This window comes from Hemicordylus capensis, chromosome 1 (genome assembly GCF_027244095.1).
Source record: "Hemicordylus capensis ecotype Gifberg chromosome 1, rHemCap1.1.pri, whole genome shotgun sequence".
In the NCBI taxonomy this organism is placed as follows: Eukaryota; Metazoa; Chordata; class Lepidosauria; order Squamata; family Cordylidae; genus Hemicordylus; species Hemicordylus capensis.
Genome location: NC_069657.1, coordinates 418,142,919 through 418,161,720, shown reverse-complemented (window position 1 = coordinate 418,161,720; position 18,802 = coordinate 418,142,919). Strand labels below are relative to the sequence as shown.

The following is an 18,802-nucleotide window of genomic DNA, read 5'->3' as shown; positions in this document are numbered from 1 at the left end:
TATTAAACATTGATAACTGGGAGAAAAAGCACTCGCTGTGTGACTGAGGTAAAATTTGCAGATGCAATTTCACCTTCTGAGCAAAAGAACATCTGCTTGGCTTCTACAGCCGCCACTTGGAGTGAGGGAAGAAAAGTACTGGCAGGAAAGAGAGTTGTATATTCAAAAACATTAGCACATGTCGCTACACGCGCCACAGAACAATGCGCGTATGTCCAATGCTGACACACAAGATGAAATATGGACTCTTAAAACTGGCTGGGGAGAATTCTTCCTTGGCCGATAATTCCTGATGAAGCCAAATTTATGCTTTTAGGAACGGTTTCTCCTCCCACAAACAGATGAAAATTTTTAGATTCAGTAATCAGTCATCCAAGCTGTGGCAGATGATGCCAAAAAACCCAGTATCTGCTACCCACCAGGTCTTTTGGCAGAAATCTGACAGGATTCTGTTTCAGAAAAAGGTGTTTTGACTCAACAAGGTTTATCATTGTAAATTATGACCAAACTGCTCTTGGAGCTTGGTAGAGATTTCTTGCAGTAAAATACACTTACAGATATTTTGACCAACATCAAGACATACACACACACACACACACACACAACATGTTTAAGATTCAGCAAAAACAGTATAGCTGACATGATAAACTGTTGAACAGCAATATGAAATTGTTTCTCTTCCTAATCCCCCCCCCCCGCTGCCTCTTAGGTACACATGTGCAGACCTAAATCAAATCAATCTTTATTACAGTCACAGAGCAGCATATATTACGGTCACAGAACCCTGCTAACTTGGCAAAGAGGCACCATTTAACGTGGTGATTCTCTTTATTTAGCAGGGGGAGAATAACTGGCCCTATCCACCCTCAGCACTAAGTACCTCCAGTGACTGTTGCTGGTGTCTATCTTATGTTCTTTTTTAGTTTGTGATTCCTTTGGGGACAGGGATCCATCTTATTTATTATTTCTCTGTGTAAACCGCCCTGAGCCATTTTTGGAAGAGTAGTATAGAAATTGAAATAATAATAATAATAATAATAATAATAATAATAATAATAATAATAATAAATGTGCAGAACTAGTGAAAGACACAAAAACCTGAAGTCAAACTATGTATTGAATCAGTTTCTGCTTTTTCAAATTCAGAGGGCAGAATGAGATGATAATGAAAGTATAGGGCGTGAAACCAGAATTAAAACCTAAGCTCATCTATGCCCCTAACTGGACAAAGAGGTACCTTTTAAAGTGGTGGCACTTTTGTTTTAAGCAGGGAGATAAGAATGGTTCCTATTCAACCCACCTTAGTGTATTTCCCAGAAACTGTTCCTGGTAGTTCCCTTGTGTTTCATTTTAGACTGCAGGTTTGGAACAGGGAATCTTCCTTGTATTTCTTTTGCTATGTAAACCAACTGGTGGACTGTATTTATCGAAAAGCCAATATATAAATATTCCAAACTAAATAACAATAATCATGTGCTTGAAGATGACATGGATTTCTACTACAACCACCAACTGGTATGGAAGCCTTGGTGCTGCCTGAAGTTGAAGATCTTCCAGAAGAACACTGCAAAGATGTAGGTTCTAGAACTGCTCCAAAAATAGCTATATTGGAAGCCCCTGGAAATGTGCAATGAGGGGTGTGTGTGTGTTTCGGTACATCGGAAGCTGCCTTCTACTGAAACCATTGGTCCATATAGCTCAGTATTGTCTACTCTGACTTACAGCAGTTCTCCAAGGTTTCAGAGAGTAGTCTTTCCCAACCCTACCAGGGACTGAACCTAGGACCTTCTGCCTGCAAAGCAGATGCTCTGCCACTGAGCTATGGCCCCATCCCTGTGTTAGGTCTGTTTAAGGCAGGGGGAGTTGCTCTGGCCCACGTTGCCCAACACAGTGCAGGCCGATCTCCTTTCCAAACAGGGCTGCGCGGCCCATGTCCCCCGCGTCTGACGTCAGATGTGGGGGTGTAGCTAGCCAGGCCCCTGTATCTGACATTAGATGTGGGGGGCGAGGCCAGGGGGCTGCAGTGGTGGCCGCACACAGGCCGCTGCCAGCCTCCCTACGCTCCTGTCTTGGCATATGCGCCAAGGGTTCAATCCCTATATCCGTGGGTGGCTGGAAATGACCGCAGAGGATTTTTTAAAACAGTTTTTTCTTCCAAAAAACAAAAATGGAACCCCCGCAAATACAGAGGTTTACCTGTATAGGTGCATCACTACATAGTAAAACTGAACAAGTATAAAAGGTTAAAAGTTTTCCAAAAATAAAGTTTTCCCTAATAAATCCTATATAATGATTGCAATCCCTGTGACAACGGCATATATTATCCTTCCCACTGTACATATAGATAACTGAGCTCAAGAAAGAATTGTCCCCCATTTAAGTCCACATTGGAACACAAATCCGGCCTGTGGTCCAAGTCTCATATTTCAAATCCACAAAACCAGTCTCTTTCCATGACATTGCTTATTTTCCAGTCTTTACCTTTACGTGTGAGGCATTGATGTAACCTGTATTATTTTCTTTGGTTGGTACCAGCTCCACTCGGTTCTCTTCATATGGAATGACTTCTCTGACACGGTTACGCTCTATATTCTCAGGGAGCGTTGCTGTGGTAAAGAGCCCATCTGCCTTCTTCTTTGGAATCTGCTCATATTCAGTGAAAACCATTCCTTCTTCCAGTTTCCTCCGTAGGATTTTACACTATCATTTTATTTATTTTTTAAAGGAGAGAAAAAGAGGATACTGTATTCTGTTCAAGGATTTTGAATACCAAATTTAGTAATTGCAGTTGGGGAAAACATCATCATAACCATCCTGACATGCTGATGCCACTTGGACATGCAAAGATAATAGAGCTGGAACCTGTCTATTGCACATGGAAGAAAGTTTCACTCACATAAGAAGGTTCTGCCTGATTTGGGCAATTTCCCTCCTCCCAGAAACCCCCATCCTCTTCACGTGTCCCCCAACCATTAAGAGGGGTTTTTCAGCAACTATGAAGGCATAGATCCAATACAGTTTATCTGTTCTGGTGTCTCAATAATCTGCTACCTGAGATGATCACCTTACCTTGCCCCATGGAAAGGTCACTCCGACCCTGTAGACACCTGGCTACCCATATGCCACAAAGCAAAAGAAAGCATATTTTTCTGCAGGAGCCCCTTGTGAACTGGGTGCAGCACTGTTACCATAGTGTTTAATTTCAGAGAAGTAACAGTACTAAAAAGATGCATATGTGTAATAATGGAGGGACTGTGGTGGGAAGGGATTCCCTCACTCTTTAGAAGTTGGGAAATATGACCAGAGGTCCACTAGCAATCACAGTGGGTGCACTGACGGCAATGGCCCAAGCCAGGCTCCTTTTATTCATGTAATTTAAAAATATTGGAGACCCTAATTTTTTGGGGGGGGTTTCCGTTCTGGCCTATTGCCGCAAACAGGGAAACTGTAAGGAAGGAAGGAAGGAAGCTTGAGCCTATTGGGATTGCGGGGTTAGGTTCCTCAGCATGCTTAAGTGCGCTCAAATCTCACTGAATGAGAAATAAGAGTAGTAAAGCACATTACCTTGCTCTCCAGCAATGCCTCCCAACCCCCAAATCCTCCGATTTTCAGGCATTGTGTGTGTGTGTGTGTGTGTGTGTGTGTGTGTGTGTGTGTGTGTGTGTAAAAGATATAAAATAGCCACCAGAAGTCATTTCTGGGTGGCACCTAGCCACAAATAGCAGAAAATAACCCTAGTTTTAGTGCACAAATTATTTTTTTAAAGGTCTCTATACTGCAAATAGCTAAAAATAGCCCTAGTTTTAGGCGCACGAAGAAAGAAACTGGGTCTCTACGACCCACCCATGAATAACAGAAACAGAGATAGGAGAACTCACAAAAAATGAGGGTCTCCTGTATACTTAAAAGAACAACAACTATCTATGTGTATATACATTCCATTATTCAAATGCCCTTCAGTGTTTATGGGGATTGTTGTGGGTGACCCACCCTCTTGTTCTGAGGCAGAGGTTTTGCTGAAGGGGGCATGTAGGCTTTTCTGTTTCAACAGGCAGGATTCGCACGAGCCAGTACTGGCCCAGAAAAACTAGGAGCCAGGTGTCGCCCATGTGCACACTGGTTATCTTGTGCGCAGACTGTTGCTTCTGCAGTCATGTGTCACTGGAGCTACACGTACATCTGTGCACGCACACATGCACCAAGTTTTTAATACTTCAGAAAGGCTGCCGACAAAACCCCAAACAGCATGCTTTGTTTTGCGAGTCCTATTCTTACCCGCTCATCCATTGGCACCTTGGCGACTTCATCCTGGCTATCCTCAGGCACTGGAACTCGAGCAACTGAGAGACCATTAAGCGCTGCCAACATCAAGGGCCTCTTCTGGGCCTCCAGGCCTGCCATCTTCTGTTTCTCTAGATACTTTTGGCAAGAAAAGGCACGCTTTCATCTCGGGGTGATTAGAAATAATGCCAGCAGAATGTTGGAATGTCTTTTTACTCTCCCAACAAATCGACAACTCCAGCCGAGGAGTGCAGATGATCACCATTAGCAGAGCAAACCCAAATGCATCTCCTAAACTTCCTATTATTTCCCTGAGGTGGGGATGGGGGGATGGGACTGTTCCTGTCTGAGTGTCGAGTTTTAATTTCAAAGGAACAGTCCCACGATGCCATCAAAGTCAGGCATCACATCTCTCGCTCTCTCTCACTCACTCTCGCTTTCTATCTGCAAATGTTAGGCAGAGAGAGCGAGCAGAAAGAACCCAGCCAAACCAACCACAAAGACGAGACATCAGCCCAGACTGGTGGATGGTTTTAAACACTGTTGTTACATTGAGATTAATACAATGAGCCCTATTAAACATAAATATCTTTCTACCCCCACCACACACACCCAAAAAGCACAGGGTGGGCGGGGGACTGTGCAATGTAAAAACTGGAGTTTTGTCAGCTCAGAACGGAGCAAAATGATTAGGGTTTTTGGCCTGACCAATGACTCTGTTTACTTCCAAATGTGAGCACACAATCCAGGGTTCTGTGCTCTGGTACAAAATGTATGTTGGCGTCCTTCTCTTATCCTCAGAATGATAGACAATATCAAAGTTTGTCAACAGTGGGAAGGGAAAGGATTAAACCTTCATGCTAAGAGAAGGAAAGACCTCCCATCTGACCCATGGGGCAGAGTCCAGGTGGAAATGGTCCTCTGCAGGTTCTTTCTCTGCCCACCACGCAGAAGGAGATGACACTGGGGAGAGACACTGGAAGAGGAGAATGTTTCCTTTTTCCAACACAGTCAGGGATACAAGGGCACTTGTTGTGCCAAAGTGTAACAATGGTGATTTTCTTTTCCCAGGTATGCTCTGTTTCCTTTGACATGCATAACCATCACTGTGTTCACTTCAACCATACAGAAGGGGGGAAATGGAATCAGCATAGATTCTCTGTCAGCTTGAACTGTCTCAGCATAAATGAACATTTTTGCTGTGAAAATAGTCTTTCAGGGTTTCCCAGATCCTGCCCCACAAACATTTGTTCACTCCTGTGCACTATCTATTTCTAGCTCTTATCGCATCCTGCGTTGACTTTTTAAAGAAACTGTCTTCTTCCTGATAGTACTGTGACATCATCACATAGCCAATCAAATTTTGTTATGTGACAATGTCGCTTAAGGTAAATGAAGATTATTCAGAGTGAAGGAAATACTTCCTGTATTGCATCATCCTCACCCTGAGCCAATCGGAGCTCACATGAAGGCATATGTAGCCAATGCTACATAGCCAATAGTAATTGAAGGCAAGTGAAGCATTTCCATTGCCTTCACTTTGAATGCATGAACAAGTCTGTATTCTTTCAAGCATTCCCTGAGTCGCTGAAAGGAGGACACTCTTTACAGGGAGCAAATGTGTTTGTTAAAAGCTACCTTCTCCTCATTACAACTTAGCAATAGTCTAGTTCTTCCTGCCAAGTACATTAATTCCTAGGTTTGTATGTAAGCTCCAAAATCACTTTTGAGCTGTTTTTCATTCTATGTAGAGTGATAATGAAACGTGGTTTATAGGCATAAACAAAACACTGTAATTCAGATTTGGATGACCTGTATGGCACTGAATACCTAAAGGAAAAGTGTTCTTGTGGATGCTTCTGAATCAGAAAGAGGCAAGAAGAATATCTAGTTGCTTCTGGCTGACCTGGAAACCACATAAGATAAAAAGTGATGATCTTGTGAGGGGCTGTGTAAGAGTTTCTCCCTTTCAAAGAGTTTCAATGCAGGAGCATTGAATTTTCACTAATTCAGCATGGGCAACTTGGGTCCTCTGAACCTAGGGATGGGTGTGTGTGTGTGTGTGTGTGTGTGTGTGTGTGTGTGTGTATCCTCTATATCTCTATAAAATTATATTCTGGTATTGCTCTGTGTAGTTGATGCAAGTGATTTTACTGTCAGCTGAGGGGATCGAGACATTCACTAGCCCAAGCCTCATTCTGCTTAACAGAGTGCATTCTGTGGCAAGTATCTTGAAGGCCAAGCTTATTCTAAACAAGGTTCAACCACAGGTAAGCACTTTTGAGACTTGCTAACTTCAATGGATGAGTTAAATGGGACTTAAAGTTCTACCGTGGCTGGATTATTTTTTCACTGTTTGCAAAAACAGCTTACAAAAAATTACTTGTTATGTCTTGCTTAAACATGCTCACAAAGTAAGGACAAAGGCTCACAAATATTTGTTTCTCATCACTCCCCAAATAGTTATATACTTTGAATATATTACTTGTGACACTCATATCTTGGGAGATACAACTTCTGAAATTCTGCATGACAGAGGAACAAAGAATATATGTAACAGAGTCAAGCATCCTAGGCAAGACCTTAAGGATCTCAGGATGATTTGTTAAATCCCGTTTCTAGCCCACATTATTTCAATGAGTGGGTTCACACAATTGCCGCCAAGTTGGAAAGCTGGGAACTGGAGATTCCCGGTGAGTACATGCTCCAGATGGGTGTGATGTCTGAACCCACTTAAGTTTGGTTCCCAAATGGCATTACAGAGATTCTCATTTCTGTAACCGAGAACTGAAATTGGGCAAAGTCAGGAGGATCTCAGTAGTGCATTTTGGGAAAACGAACATAGGAACCTAATTTATACTGAGTCAGACATTGCTCCATCTAGCTCAGTATTGTCTACATAGACTGGCAGTGGCTTCTTCAAAGTCACAGGCAGGAGTCTCTCTTAGCACTATCTTGGAGATGCCAGCACTTGGAACCTTCTTGGGTGGATTCAGAAGACATGCCTGTCAGGAGGGTACGCTCGCTTGGAACCTCCAGGAATCCCTAGTTCCCAGCTTACTGACTTGGTGGCGATTCTGTGAAACTGCCCAATTTCACCTTTGCAGTTATCACAAACTGAGAAGAGCACCTCCTTCTGTATGTTCCCCATCGCACGTTGAGGTCATCTGGAGAGGTCCGTCTCCAGTTACCACCAGCACGTCTGGTGGAGACTCAGAACTGGGCCTTTTCTGTAGCTGCTCCTGGCCTATAGAATGCACTCCCGGCAGATATCCAGTTTAGGCTTGCTGCCGGCCTTTAAGAGAGCCCTAAAAACTTACTTGTTTGGCCTGGCCTTTCAAGGTTTTTAAATTGTTTTTTAAAGTATTTCAATTATGGTTTGGGTCCAGGATACCTGAGGGGACTGCCTGCTCCCAAGGGTTGCTGCCCGCTTGACGAGGACATCTGAGGGGGCTCTGCTCCAGGTGCCGACAATGAGGGAGGCTCAGTTGTTGTGCAAGAGAGAAAGGGCCTTCTATATTGCTCCCCCAGACTCTGGAATGCTCTCCCAGTGGCTATCCGCTCGTCAGTCTCCATCACAGCTTTTAGAAAGCATGTTAAATCTTGGCTTTTTACCCAGGCACAATAACATAGGTTCTTGATCTAACACACTGTCAGAATTACCCTCATGTTCAAAGAGAGGCGCTGATCTCAACATTAAGTTAGCTTTAAAAGAGCCTGCAGATTTTTTAAAAAGCTAAACATATTGTCACTTTTCAAAAGGTACTGGCCTAACTTACCCTCATCTCTCTTTCTATGATACTGTCTTCAATAGAAAACATTTCAGAGACAGGCCTCTCCTTCACTGGCTCTTTCTTGACTCTTTCCTTTACGCTTGTGAGGTCTGGCTCAGAGATTGATGGGCCAAGTGAAGAGCCATTGACTGCCATTTGGTCCGTCCGAGATATGCTGACAGCCTTTGTCGGCCCCAGCCTCAAGGCCTTGGCTCGAGACACAGCCATTGCAACGTTCCCTGGATCATTCCTCAAGGCTCCATTGCTAACGCTTTTCCTGGGACCAGGATACTCAGGAGGTGGTTTGTTTGGTATTCTAGCCAAGGCCGCCTGCAGCTGAGCACTGTACTTCATGTTTTCATGGAGTGCCGCCATGGAAGGCACAGCTTCTGAAGCGTCTTCCTCCTCTTCACTTTCACTGCTATGGATCAGCATTGTGGCATCAGAGAAGGTCTTCTTGTGTTGGTAGCGAGGAAGCTGCTGGACCTCATGGCCCCTTTGCACTATCTCCTCTGGTTGCACCTGCTCTCGCAAGGTGTTCCGGCGGGGCAAGGGAGCATTCAGACTTTTCAAAGCCATCGCTTCTATGCCGCGCATCATGTTGCTTATTACTTCCAAACTATGGCGCTTGTTAACAGCGGTGTGATGCTTCACCACCATAAGGGGCTCGCTGACCTCCTGGAGAGACTGGTGGACCACTGGAGCGCTATCCTCTTGGAAGGTCTTCACTGAGAGCTGGACCTTCCGAGTGACCAGGTCTGGGCTGCTGCCACTAACATACTTGTGGCGGTGGCTGGCCAGGTCAGGTGTACTGGTAGCAGGGCGGGGACGTGGATATGGGGGCGGTGGTCTGAAAAGATAGTTCCTTAGGTTGTGGGCTGTGCCACACCTCTGGTTGCTGGGCAACTGCATGTTGGCCAGCTCTGGTGTGCTGACGGTATGGGAAATGGCACTGGCTGCTGTCTTAGTCTGTGCAGCATTGATGGGGTTCATCTGCTCTGTTGGAGCAACGTGTTTTTTGTAAGTGCCCTGAGGCCCATAGCTAATGGCATAAGGGGATCTCTCTCGAATTTCTGGCTGGCTGTATACAAGGTCTTTGGGTTGGTTGTAAGCATGAGTGTTCCCAATATTGAGGTTCCTCAAAGACTGGCTTTGACTGTCGGTGTAGATCACCCCTCTCTTCATTTGCCTCATTACTGTTTCATAGTCTGGCGTTGGCCTGTAGGAAGGTACAATGATTGCACTATGCCTATGGCTTGGGATGTAGTCTGCTCTCATGATGTCACTCCCGGGAATACTGAGGTTGGAGGACATTGGAGAAGCCTGAATGAAATTCTGTGAATGGTTGAGAGAGTTCATACTCTGGGTGCTGCACACACTGCCATTGGGGATGTTGCCGTTGGGGACGTTGCCATTCAGGTAGCTGAAGTCCATTGCACATCTGTCCAAGCTTGTCTGAGATCTACCGTACACCATTTCTTCATTTCCATGAAAAATGTTGTCTGTGTGCAGGAAGATTGAAAGATAAATGGAAGCCTTAGTAAACAGATTAATGCAATTAACAAAGCAAAATTACAGATGTAGCAGCCATACATTTTTTTTAAAAGTCCCACCCCCACCTTTAGCTAGATAAAGAGAACGAGCCCAGTGCCTGCATGCAATCTACCATAATCAGAAATAGGAACCTGAGAAAACAGTATGGGGATCTGGATCATTTCCTATATGGTTGAGAAGACATCATTGTTGTCACAATTCAGCAGTTCCTTGCAGGTGCAGTACTTCTAACGGACATACTGTATGGAGCTCCAACTAACTGAAAAAACTTTCCCATTCATCACAACTCAAAAAAAGAGTTCCATATGTGCATTGCCCCATGAGCAGAGCCATCTCCCCTCCCTGTTCTTGTAAACAGGAAGACTGCTTACCCCAGGAAGTAACTGCCTTGAGATTGTTTTAGTGAAAGGTGGTATAAAAATGCAACGATAATGATAACGCGGGAGCTTCATGCACACATCTGAGCTCTAAATTGAGTGCACTGCACCATATGATTTGTGTTTGTGGTGACTGTCCATTTTGTATTTCATTGGTTTGCAAATTACCTTGGGTTATAGTTAGAAAACTTTGCTCAGGTACACAGAAATGGCAGCACAGGAATAATAATTATCAGAGATGGTGCCTACTGCTCCTGTTTCACAAGTGTCATGTGGACACATCAAATCTTTGCCCTTTTCCAGGGGACTTGACGAGAAAGCACAAAAGATTTGAAGACAGAGCTACTGTAGCAAAGAAGCTAAGAGACTGAGCTGAGAACCAAGTATCTGGTACAAATCCCATGCCTGCCATAAACACAGTATCCACTCTTAGGGCAAACCATGATCTTTTTTGCCTATGTTTCCCACTTCTGGGCTTCCCAGGCTCAGCTGATTGGCTACTTCAGGAAAGCGAATGATGGAACAGATGGCCCTTTGGAAGCCAGGCCCTTCTTAGGTTGTCTCAGTCTTCCCCCACATCTTCAGGAGGAGGATGACAATGACGACAACTTTCTTCAGAGCAGGGCTGCTCAACTTCGGCCTACAACTCCCATAATTCCTGGCTATTGGCCACTGTGGCTAGGGATGATGGAAGTTGTAGTCCAAAAACAGCTGGGGGGAACTAAGTTGAGCAGGACTGCTTTAGAGAGTTTCATTATACCCAGAGCAATTCAGAATATGTAAATCATGCATAGCAACTAACAGTGGAAATACTGCCACACGCCAAACATATAGTGGTTGAAATCTAGACAAATGTTGCACACACCAAAGAAAGTTCTGCATGTGCAACGGGGGACAGGTGATTTTGGCCAATCTCCTCTTCACTCTGCAGCTGCCTATGTCTCCTGAAAGTATGTTCCCGAGACCCATACAACCTTCAGGGACGTATTTATGGGCTGCAGAGGGAAAGGGAGATTGGCAATTATTGCCCCTCTCCTGTTGTACACGCAAAACGTTTTTTGGCCTACGCAACGTTAGTTTGGATGTCAGCCAATAGCAACATTTCGATAAATATTTTAACAAACAATAAGGATTGCTGCAAGGATTGTGAAGTACTCCCAAAACTCTACGGCACTACTTACACATGTTAATTATTAATTTATCATCATCATCATCATTTGTTTCTTAAATACCTTGTGAATTATGAGTTTCACTGTAGTGCTCTCCACACTGGACATGCCTAGCAGCCGTAATCAATGTGTGCTGCCTTGGCTAAAATAAAAATTTAAAAAATTATATTGTGTTATGGAACAAACATACTAGCAACTTTTCAATCATATTTCCATGACACTGTATTTCACTCTGAAAGCATGACACTGCTTTCACTCTGTCTACATTTCGATTTGTCTACAGTTTGTCTGGTGGCTACGCAGGGATGGACCTTCTCTGTTACCACCCTGAGGTTTTGGAATGTGCTCCTTGCCGATATATGAACCTCCTCATCTCTGACATCTTTAAAAAAGACACTTAAGATGCATTTATTCATCCAAGCTTTTTAACGAGAATTAAACTGTTTAAAATGTTTTTAATTTCTGTTTTAATTTATTTTATGTTTCTTATAAACCACCCAGAGACATATGTTTGGGGCGGTGCACAAATATACTAAATAAATACATACATTAAGATATTTGTAGTTACAGAAACCGGTCTGGGGTATGTATTTTCCCAGACATTTTGATTTCAATTACTTCTCATCTCGTCTTATTACTTATCCAAAGATAGTTACCAAAGATGATCTACTCCAGGTGGGCCGACGCCTGATAGGAGGAGAATTTGATTGTCTGTAGGAGGAACATGCAGAAAGGTATTTTAAACAATGGTCATCCTAGAAAATGTATATTCTAAATCAAGATTTGCAAAAATGCCCACACATACTGCAAATAACTTGGTTGTAATGGATGTAAAACATGTAATTGAAGAAACAGGATGTATAAATGCATTTCCTTTATAACAGTATTTTTTTAAAAAAATAATAATAATAGCAGACATGCTTTTTTAGAAGACCTAATTTTATCCTGAGAGTACAAAGGGGAGAAAAAATTAGGAAGAAAGTGAGACACTATGGAATGAGAAGTGAATCTGTATCAAATATAGTCCAATGTGGTTTAGGTAAACAAGAAAACAATAGAGCATAGCAAGTCACCAAAGATGCAATTTACACAGAAAGGGCTGGAGAGAAGAGCAGTAGGTTAGAGAGTCGGGACATTATGTTAAGAGTAGCATGATGCATGGTGGAAAAACCTATGAGGGAAAGAACGAAAAAGAAAACATTCACAGGACAGAGCAGGAATAAAGTGCTTACGTGTAAAGAGGAAAGGTGGAATTTCTCCTCTTACAGTTTCTCATCTGGTAAATGATGTTATGTGCAATTAGAAAATACACACATAAAAAGACAAGCACACAAGAGAGCCACTTTCAAAACACACAGCTCGGGAAAGGTCTGTGGCATTTTTTACACTGCAATCCCAGTTTTATTTATTTTTCAAATTTATAGACACATCTCTCCGGGCTGTGAACTGCTCCAAATGCCGTTAACAAACTCCCCCAAAAATATAGCAATAAAACAACAGAACAACAAGTCTCTCTCTCTCTCCCCCCACCCCCCCCCCCCTCTCTCTCTCACACACACACACTTACTTTCACTCGCTCTAACCACCAATAAAACAGGGCAAAGCTATATCAATTATCTAAAAGCAGCCATTTGATCTCCAGAAGGTCAAATGATCTGGAACAAGAATGTTTTCATCTGTCTTCTAAACACATACAAAAAAGCTGGCCAGCATAGCTTCTCTGCGTGAGGGATGCCACTACAGAGAAAGCCACAAATATTGGGCTACCTGCTGGAGCATGGGTAACAGGGACACCTAGAACAAGTCTTCCTCAGATCTTAAAAGTATAGTGAGCAGTGGGGGTGGAGAATATCAGGTGGATGTGTTTCTATACAGCAGCACCACTGCTGTCCAGAAGCTCGATGAAAAACGGGGGAGGTATTACTCATCTCTATTACTCATCGCTTTGGGAACTTTTGTTGAAAAGCGGAATATAATTATTCACAGTAGAAGTAGTCATCATCTAACATATTGGCCTGGTTCACACAATCATTCGAATCTAGGTTTAAAATTGGACTACAAGTCCCATTATCTCCCAACCACAGTGGCCAATAGTCAGTGATTACGGGAGTAGTTGGCCAACATCTGCAGGAAGGCTGAAGTTCTACAGTCCTACCATAGGTAAATGGGAATCTGCCTTATACCAAGTCAGACCTTTCTCAGTAGACATCGACTGGAGGCAGTTCTTTAATATTTCAGGTAGGAGCCCTACCTGGATATGGGATTGAACCTGGGACCTTCTGCATGCAACACAGATGCTCTACCACTGAGCAACAGCTCCAAGCCAAATGAGATTACTTCATGTTTATCACAGCAAGCAAGAATTTTCAAACAGGATATACTCACTCTGTGCATGTTTTGTTTTGCTTGTAAAACTTGTGCTTTGCAGTAAACAGCCGTGAAATATACTTGGCATTTTCAAGGTCATCCTTTAAAAGTAGAAGCAGAGGAGTGGGGCACAGAGAGAGACTTGATTACACTGTGACTATCATAACAAAGTATTACGCAATGGTGATTATTTCTTCTGAAGTATTCAGAAGAAATAATGCTTTGCTGAGATAGAGAGAGGCAAAAATCAGTATCCAAATACTATGGAGATGCTAACACAAACTTGCCAACCCTCTGGTCTGACAGAGGCATGGTCCTGTTATGCCCTACCTAAGTAGCTCTGAGCTTCCCAGAGGAAATGTAGCACCATGGAATTGTAGCTTTGTAAAATTCAAAGTATCCAGGAGATGTAGTGTTCTCAATGCCCTCGGTGCTTCCACTTGTCATCTATGGGGATACTGGAGTTAGAAGGACCCCCAGTGCTGCCCCTACTCAAAAGGAGTGTTGCCCAAAAGCAAGTAGGCATGTCCCATCGTGGTTCCAGTTGCCAGGCTGGCACAAGCCCTATCCAGACATTATAAGAAAGAGGTTATACTCATGTACAGCCTCCAATAATGCACCTGCCTGGTGGATAACTCATTGTTAAAGTGTTCATATGAAGAGGTGGATGTTGTATGTGTGATGGCAAGCAGAAGGCTTCCTTGATCAGAAGGCTCAGGCGCCTACAGATCACAGACACTGTTCCCTCTAAGGCGTGCGCGCGCTCACAAGATTTGGGATGTCCGCTCTGTTAATTTTATATCCTGCTTAGGTTGAATCAGGAAGGCCCCATTCTGAATGCGCACACACTACCTTGATACTGCTGCCCAGAACAAAACTCATTCTGCACAGAGATGAAAAAAATTAGAGGGACCACTGATCACAGAGGCACCCATCATCACACTTACGCAGTTTGCCTCTTCACACACACACTTTAATTGCAAGTGACCCGTTGGGGCAGTGAGTGAGTGACCCACCGGGTGGGACTTCCAACACACTTTCGGAGGCTGTACACAAGTACAGCTTCATTCTTATAACATCTGACTATGGTTACAGGAGGTGGGACAACTGCACTGTATAAGTGTTGGGCACCCAGCCTATATAAGCATTGGTACTGAAGCCAGAAGCCACCTAATGGCGCAGTGGGGAAGCAACCTGCCTAGAGAGTAGGAGGCTGTTGGTTCGAATCCCCACTGGTGTGTTTCCCAGAATATGGGAAACTCTTATATCGGGCAGCAGCGATATAGGAAGATGCTGAAAGGCATCATCTCATATTGCACGGGAGATGGCAATGGTAAACCCCTCCTGTATCCTTCCAAGAAAACCACATGGCTCTGTAGTCACCAGGAGTCGACAACCGATTCAACCTTTCCTTTCCTACTGATGCCAGGCCTCCAACTGGGTACCACATCCCTCTTCAAATCTACCAGCCACTAAACCACCACAGGTGAGAAGTAATTGCATCTTTGATGCCACAAAGCCTCAGGCTCAAGAAGTCTCTGTTCATGTTCTATTACCCTACTTCTGCTGGCTACCTAAGACAATAGTTTATGTAAAGTCAAGGAAAAGGTCGATATTCCCAGTTCTCCAAAACTGTGAATGTCCAGGCACAATCACTTCTTAGTGATATACTGTATATCACTTCTTGGTGATATACTGTACATAATTCAGACAGAGTTCAGGACAATTTTAATATTAGCGGATGGGGGTGGGAGCAAAAGTACTCCTCACTAACTGCAGAGCTGCGATACTGCAAGGCAGTGTGGAAAAGCTTTGCACAGTCTCTTCTAGAATGGTAGCTAAGAAACTAACGATGGCACTTCTATGACTCAGACAATCCAACCTTGCACTTAAGCTTGGAAGAGATGAAGCATAACAACCACCTGGTGATATGTAGGTGGACTGGCATTGTGTTAATAGATCTATCTTTTATGCATATGTCTATACATTTGTATCTCAATACCTATTATCCATACAATGCCAAATGGGGTTTCCATGGCTAGAGGCAATATATTTCTTCTGGAGGTTAAGAACTATCAACATGATAAGGCAATTACCTCAAGCCTTGCCTATCTATGAGCTTCCCAAGTCATCCTGTCGGCCATTTCTGCAGCCATAACATTGGATGAAACGGATGGACCTTGTTTTCATCCAGCAAAGCATTTCTTCTGTCACTGAATATTATTAGTAGTTAATGACTTCAGCTATCACTATTCCTTGAAACCTCTTTTGAAAACCACCCAAAAACCACCCAAGGGAGCTAGGAACCCACTTTTGGAAACCCATTAAAGAATATTTCAGTCTTGAAATGAAAGATGCTTTATTCATGCAACAAAGATCGTCAACTTTACATGGGTACAGATGAACAACGGCCCACATCAGCCCCTACATGTGATAATGTCAGAGCTGTGCCCTGATCTCCCCCAAGGAAGTGCCAACGTGATCTTGGATTATCCTGGAATTGCATGTGAGGGGTATCCATCAGAATCTCTCCTTTACACACACTACAAAATCCTGTTTAAACAGGGCTACGCAGTGTATGTAGCCAGTGTGGTGTAGTGGCTAGAGTGCCAGACTAGGACCAGGGAGACCCGAGTTCAAATCCCCATTCAGCCATGAAACTAGCTGGGTGACTCTGGGCCAGTCACTCTCTCTCAGCCTAACCTACTCCACAGGGTTGTTGTTGTGAGGAGAAACCTAAGTATGTAGTACACCGCTCTGGGCTCTCTGGAGGAAGAGCGGGATATAAAATGTAAATAAATAAATAAGATTAAAGAACATGCCAAGTTACATCAAGGCGGGCGTGTTTGTGCTGCAGCCCCAACATTTTTGCGTGTATGGGCTGCTGACGGCCACTGTTAATCTGAATTGGCCCCTTGTTTTAGCAATAGCAATAGCACTTACATTTATATACTGCTCTATAGCCAGAGCTCTCTAAGCGGTTTACAATGATTTAGCATATTGCCCCCCAACATTCTGGGTACTCATTTTACCGACCTCGGAAGGATGGAAGGCTGAGTCAACCTTGAGCCCCTGGTCAGGATCGAACTTGTAACCTTCTGGTTACAGGGTGGCAGTTTTACCACTGCACCACCAGGGGCTTCCAGGGGCTCCTCCTTTTCTTGTTTGTTTGTTTTTAAAAAACTTTAATTACAGGTAGTGATATTTTAATGTTTTGCTTACCGTATGATACAATACAGTTTCTTCTTTTTCAAGCTCCACAGCAATTGAAGACTTGTTCTGGGATATATTTCCAATATCATTCCACCTGTTAAAGACGCAATGTTGCTGAAATGGATCCACCATTGCAAAGCAGACTGTTGTCATGCAAGTTTGTTATATCACAAGCAAAAATGGTCAGTGGTTTTGGTTAAACCAAGTTTTCCCATGCACTTTTTGGAAGGCTTCACCGCATGTACAGGGGAACCGTATATTCTGCTTATCAACAAAGCAAACTAGTGCAAACGTTGTATTTTGGCTACAAGTTAAGTTATTTCAGTTGCTGTAGTAACAAAGGATAAGGCGCCTTTCTTTTTTTTGGGGGGGGAAATAGCTGAAGCACAATTGATAATGTTAATAAGATGCCAGATAAGCAGAAGAGATGTCACTCAGAGTCTCACTTAGTGTGCATTTCACAGATTGCTGTCTACTTATTTGGGGAGGTCTGTCTACAGTTGACCGTGGCTCATCTGGTGGCGACTCAGGATTCGGCCTTTTTGATGTTTTCCTGCCACTTTCTGCCTCTTTTCTTAATAGAACAAGCTGTGGTTTTTTTTGTGTTTTTTTTGTGTGTGGGGCATTTCACCGCCTGGGAGGGTACAAGGAGACCTTGAGCAGCACACTACAGTAGAAGGCTATTCTCGTGACCAGCCGAAATTGGGCTAAGGGAGACCAGCTCGTGAGTAACGGGGTTCTCCTGTACCTCTCCCCTCTCATACCATTGCTTCCATTGCCTTCATACCATTGCTTCCAGACTGAAAAATCTTTGCTCGCTAGGACAGAAACTCCTGAAACTTCCATATTCACAGCAATGAAAGTTTACAAGCTCATTTGTACAAAAGAGACAATGCAAAGCACAGATATAAATGGAATTCATAAATACAAAGAGCATGATCTAACTTAAATTGAGCCCTGTAGAGTCTCACTGATTTCAGTGGGAGAGATTTACGCCCATGCTTAAATGTACAGTTAAAGTCGTTAACTTTAGCTGGACTGAGTGCAAAGTCCTTTGAAGATTTTTATCACCTGTAGATGACTGAGAGCCTCCCCATTCTATTCTTTACGAAAATTCCGGTGCAGAAACTCCCAAGATGCATGTCATTTCCTTGATTGTCCTACATTGGGGTGGGGGGAGTAAACATTCAAAGTTTAATCCTACAAGAACCAACTATGAACAGATTGTTAATCTTTTTTTAAAAAAACAAAACCAACATTCCTTTAGTTGCCTCTGGCATCAAATATTTTGGGTTGCTTTGATCAAATATCCCAGGAGAAGATCTGCAACACTAAGAGAATAAGCCAGCTGGGACAGCTTGCTAATTGCAGAGGCTGTGCTAAATCTCTCATATTTGGGGCAAACTGGATTCTACAATTAGGGCAGAGTCTAGTATGGAGGTATACAGCAACTCATCTTATGGGATAGCGATGTGTAGAAATGGTTTGATCGTGAACTGGGCTGGTTCAAATGGTTCAATTGAGAACCGCTTTGAACTAGTTCATCAAACCAACCAGCCCAGCTGATCGGTTTGAACAACCTGGTTCGCATACCCATGGTTCGGTCCAAATTTGGTTCGAATTCTGACCCAATTGCCTCAAATGGTCCGTGCACACCTCTGTTATGGGATCAGACTGGATCACTTTCAGCATGTGATTCCTGAGGATGCAGACAAGCTGCTTCAGACTGTACATCCTACCAGCTGTCCCCTTGTCCAACTTTGTGTAATTTATCTAACAACCATAGAGGGGGTGTGGTAAACATCATAAATGCTTCCCTGAGTGAGGGTGGGATGTCTCTTTTTATTAAGGAGGCTATCATTAGACCATACTTGAAAATACCTACATTTGACCCTTCAGAGTTAGGCAACTATAGGCCTGTCTCTAATCTCCCATGCTTTGGCAAAGTGATTGAGAGGGTGGTGGCCTCTCAGCTCCAGACTGTCTTGGAGAAAACTGGTTATTTAGACTCATTTCAAACTGGCTTTCAGACGGGCTATGGGGTTAAGATTGCCTTTGTCAGCCTGAT

At 43.5% G+C, this 18,802-nt stretch overlaps 1 protein-coding gene across 3 annotated transcripts in view; it reads right to left on the bottom strand.

Moving 5' to 3' along the window:
• The window catches only part of PTPN14 (protein tyrosine phosphatase non-receptor type 14), a 177,881-nt gene that overhangs the window by 19,729 nt on the left and 139,350 nt on the right, over window positions 1-18,802 (bottom strand). For all 3 annotated transcript variants that reach the window (XM_053309371.1, XM_053309384.1, XM_053309376.1), the window contains exons 8-15: window positions 17,806-17,894; window positions 16,744-16,828; window positions 13,540-13,622; window positions 11,811-11,865; window positions 11,218-11,296; window positions 8,061-9,556; window positions 4,276-4,419; window positions 2,482-2,700 (exon numbers count right to left, since the gene is read on the bottom strand). In XM_053309371.1, the coding sequence (XP_053165346.1) occupies window positions 2,482-2,700; window positions 4,276-4,419; window positions 8,061-9,556; window positions 11,218-11,296; window positions 11,811-11,865; window positions 13,540-13,622; window positions 16,744-16,828; window positions 17,806-17,894 (2,250 nt within the window). The remainder of the gene's footprint in view (window positions 1-2,481; window positions 2,701-4,275; window positions 4,420-8,060; window positions 9,557-11,217; window positions 11,297-11,810; window positions 11,866-13,539; window positions 13,623-16,743; window positions 16,829-17,805; window positions 17,895-18,802) is intronic.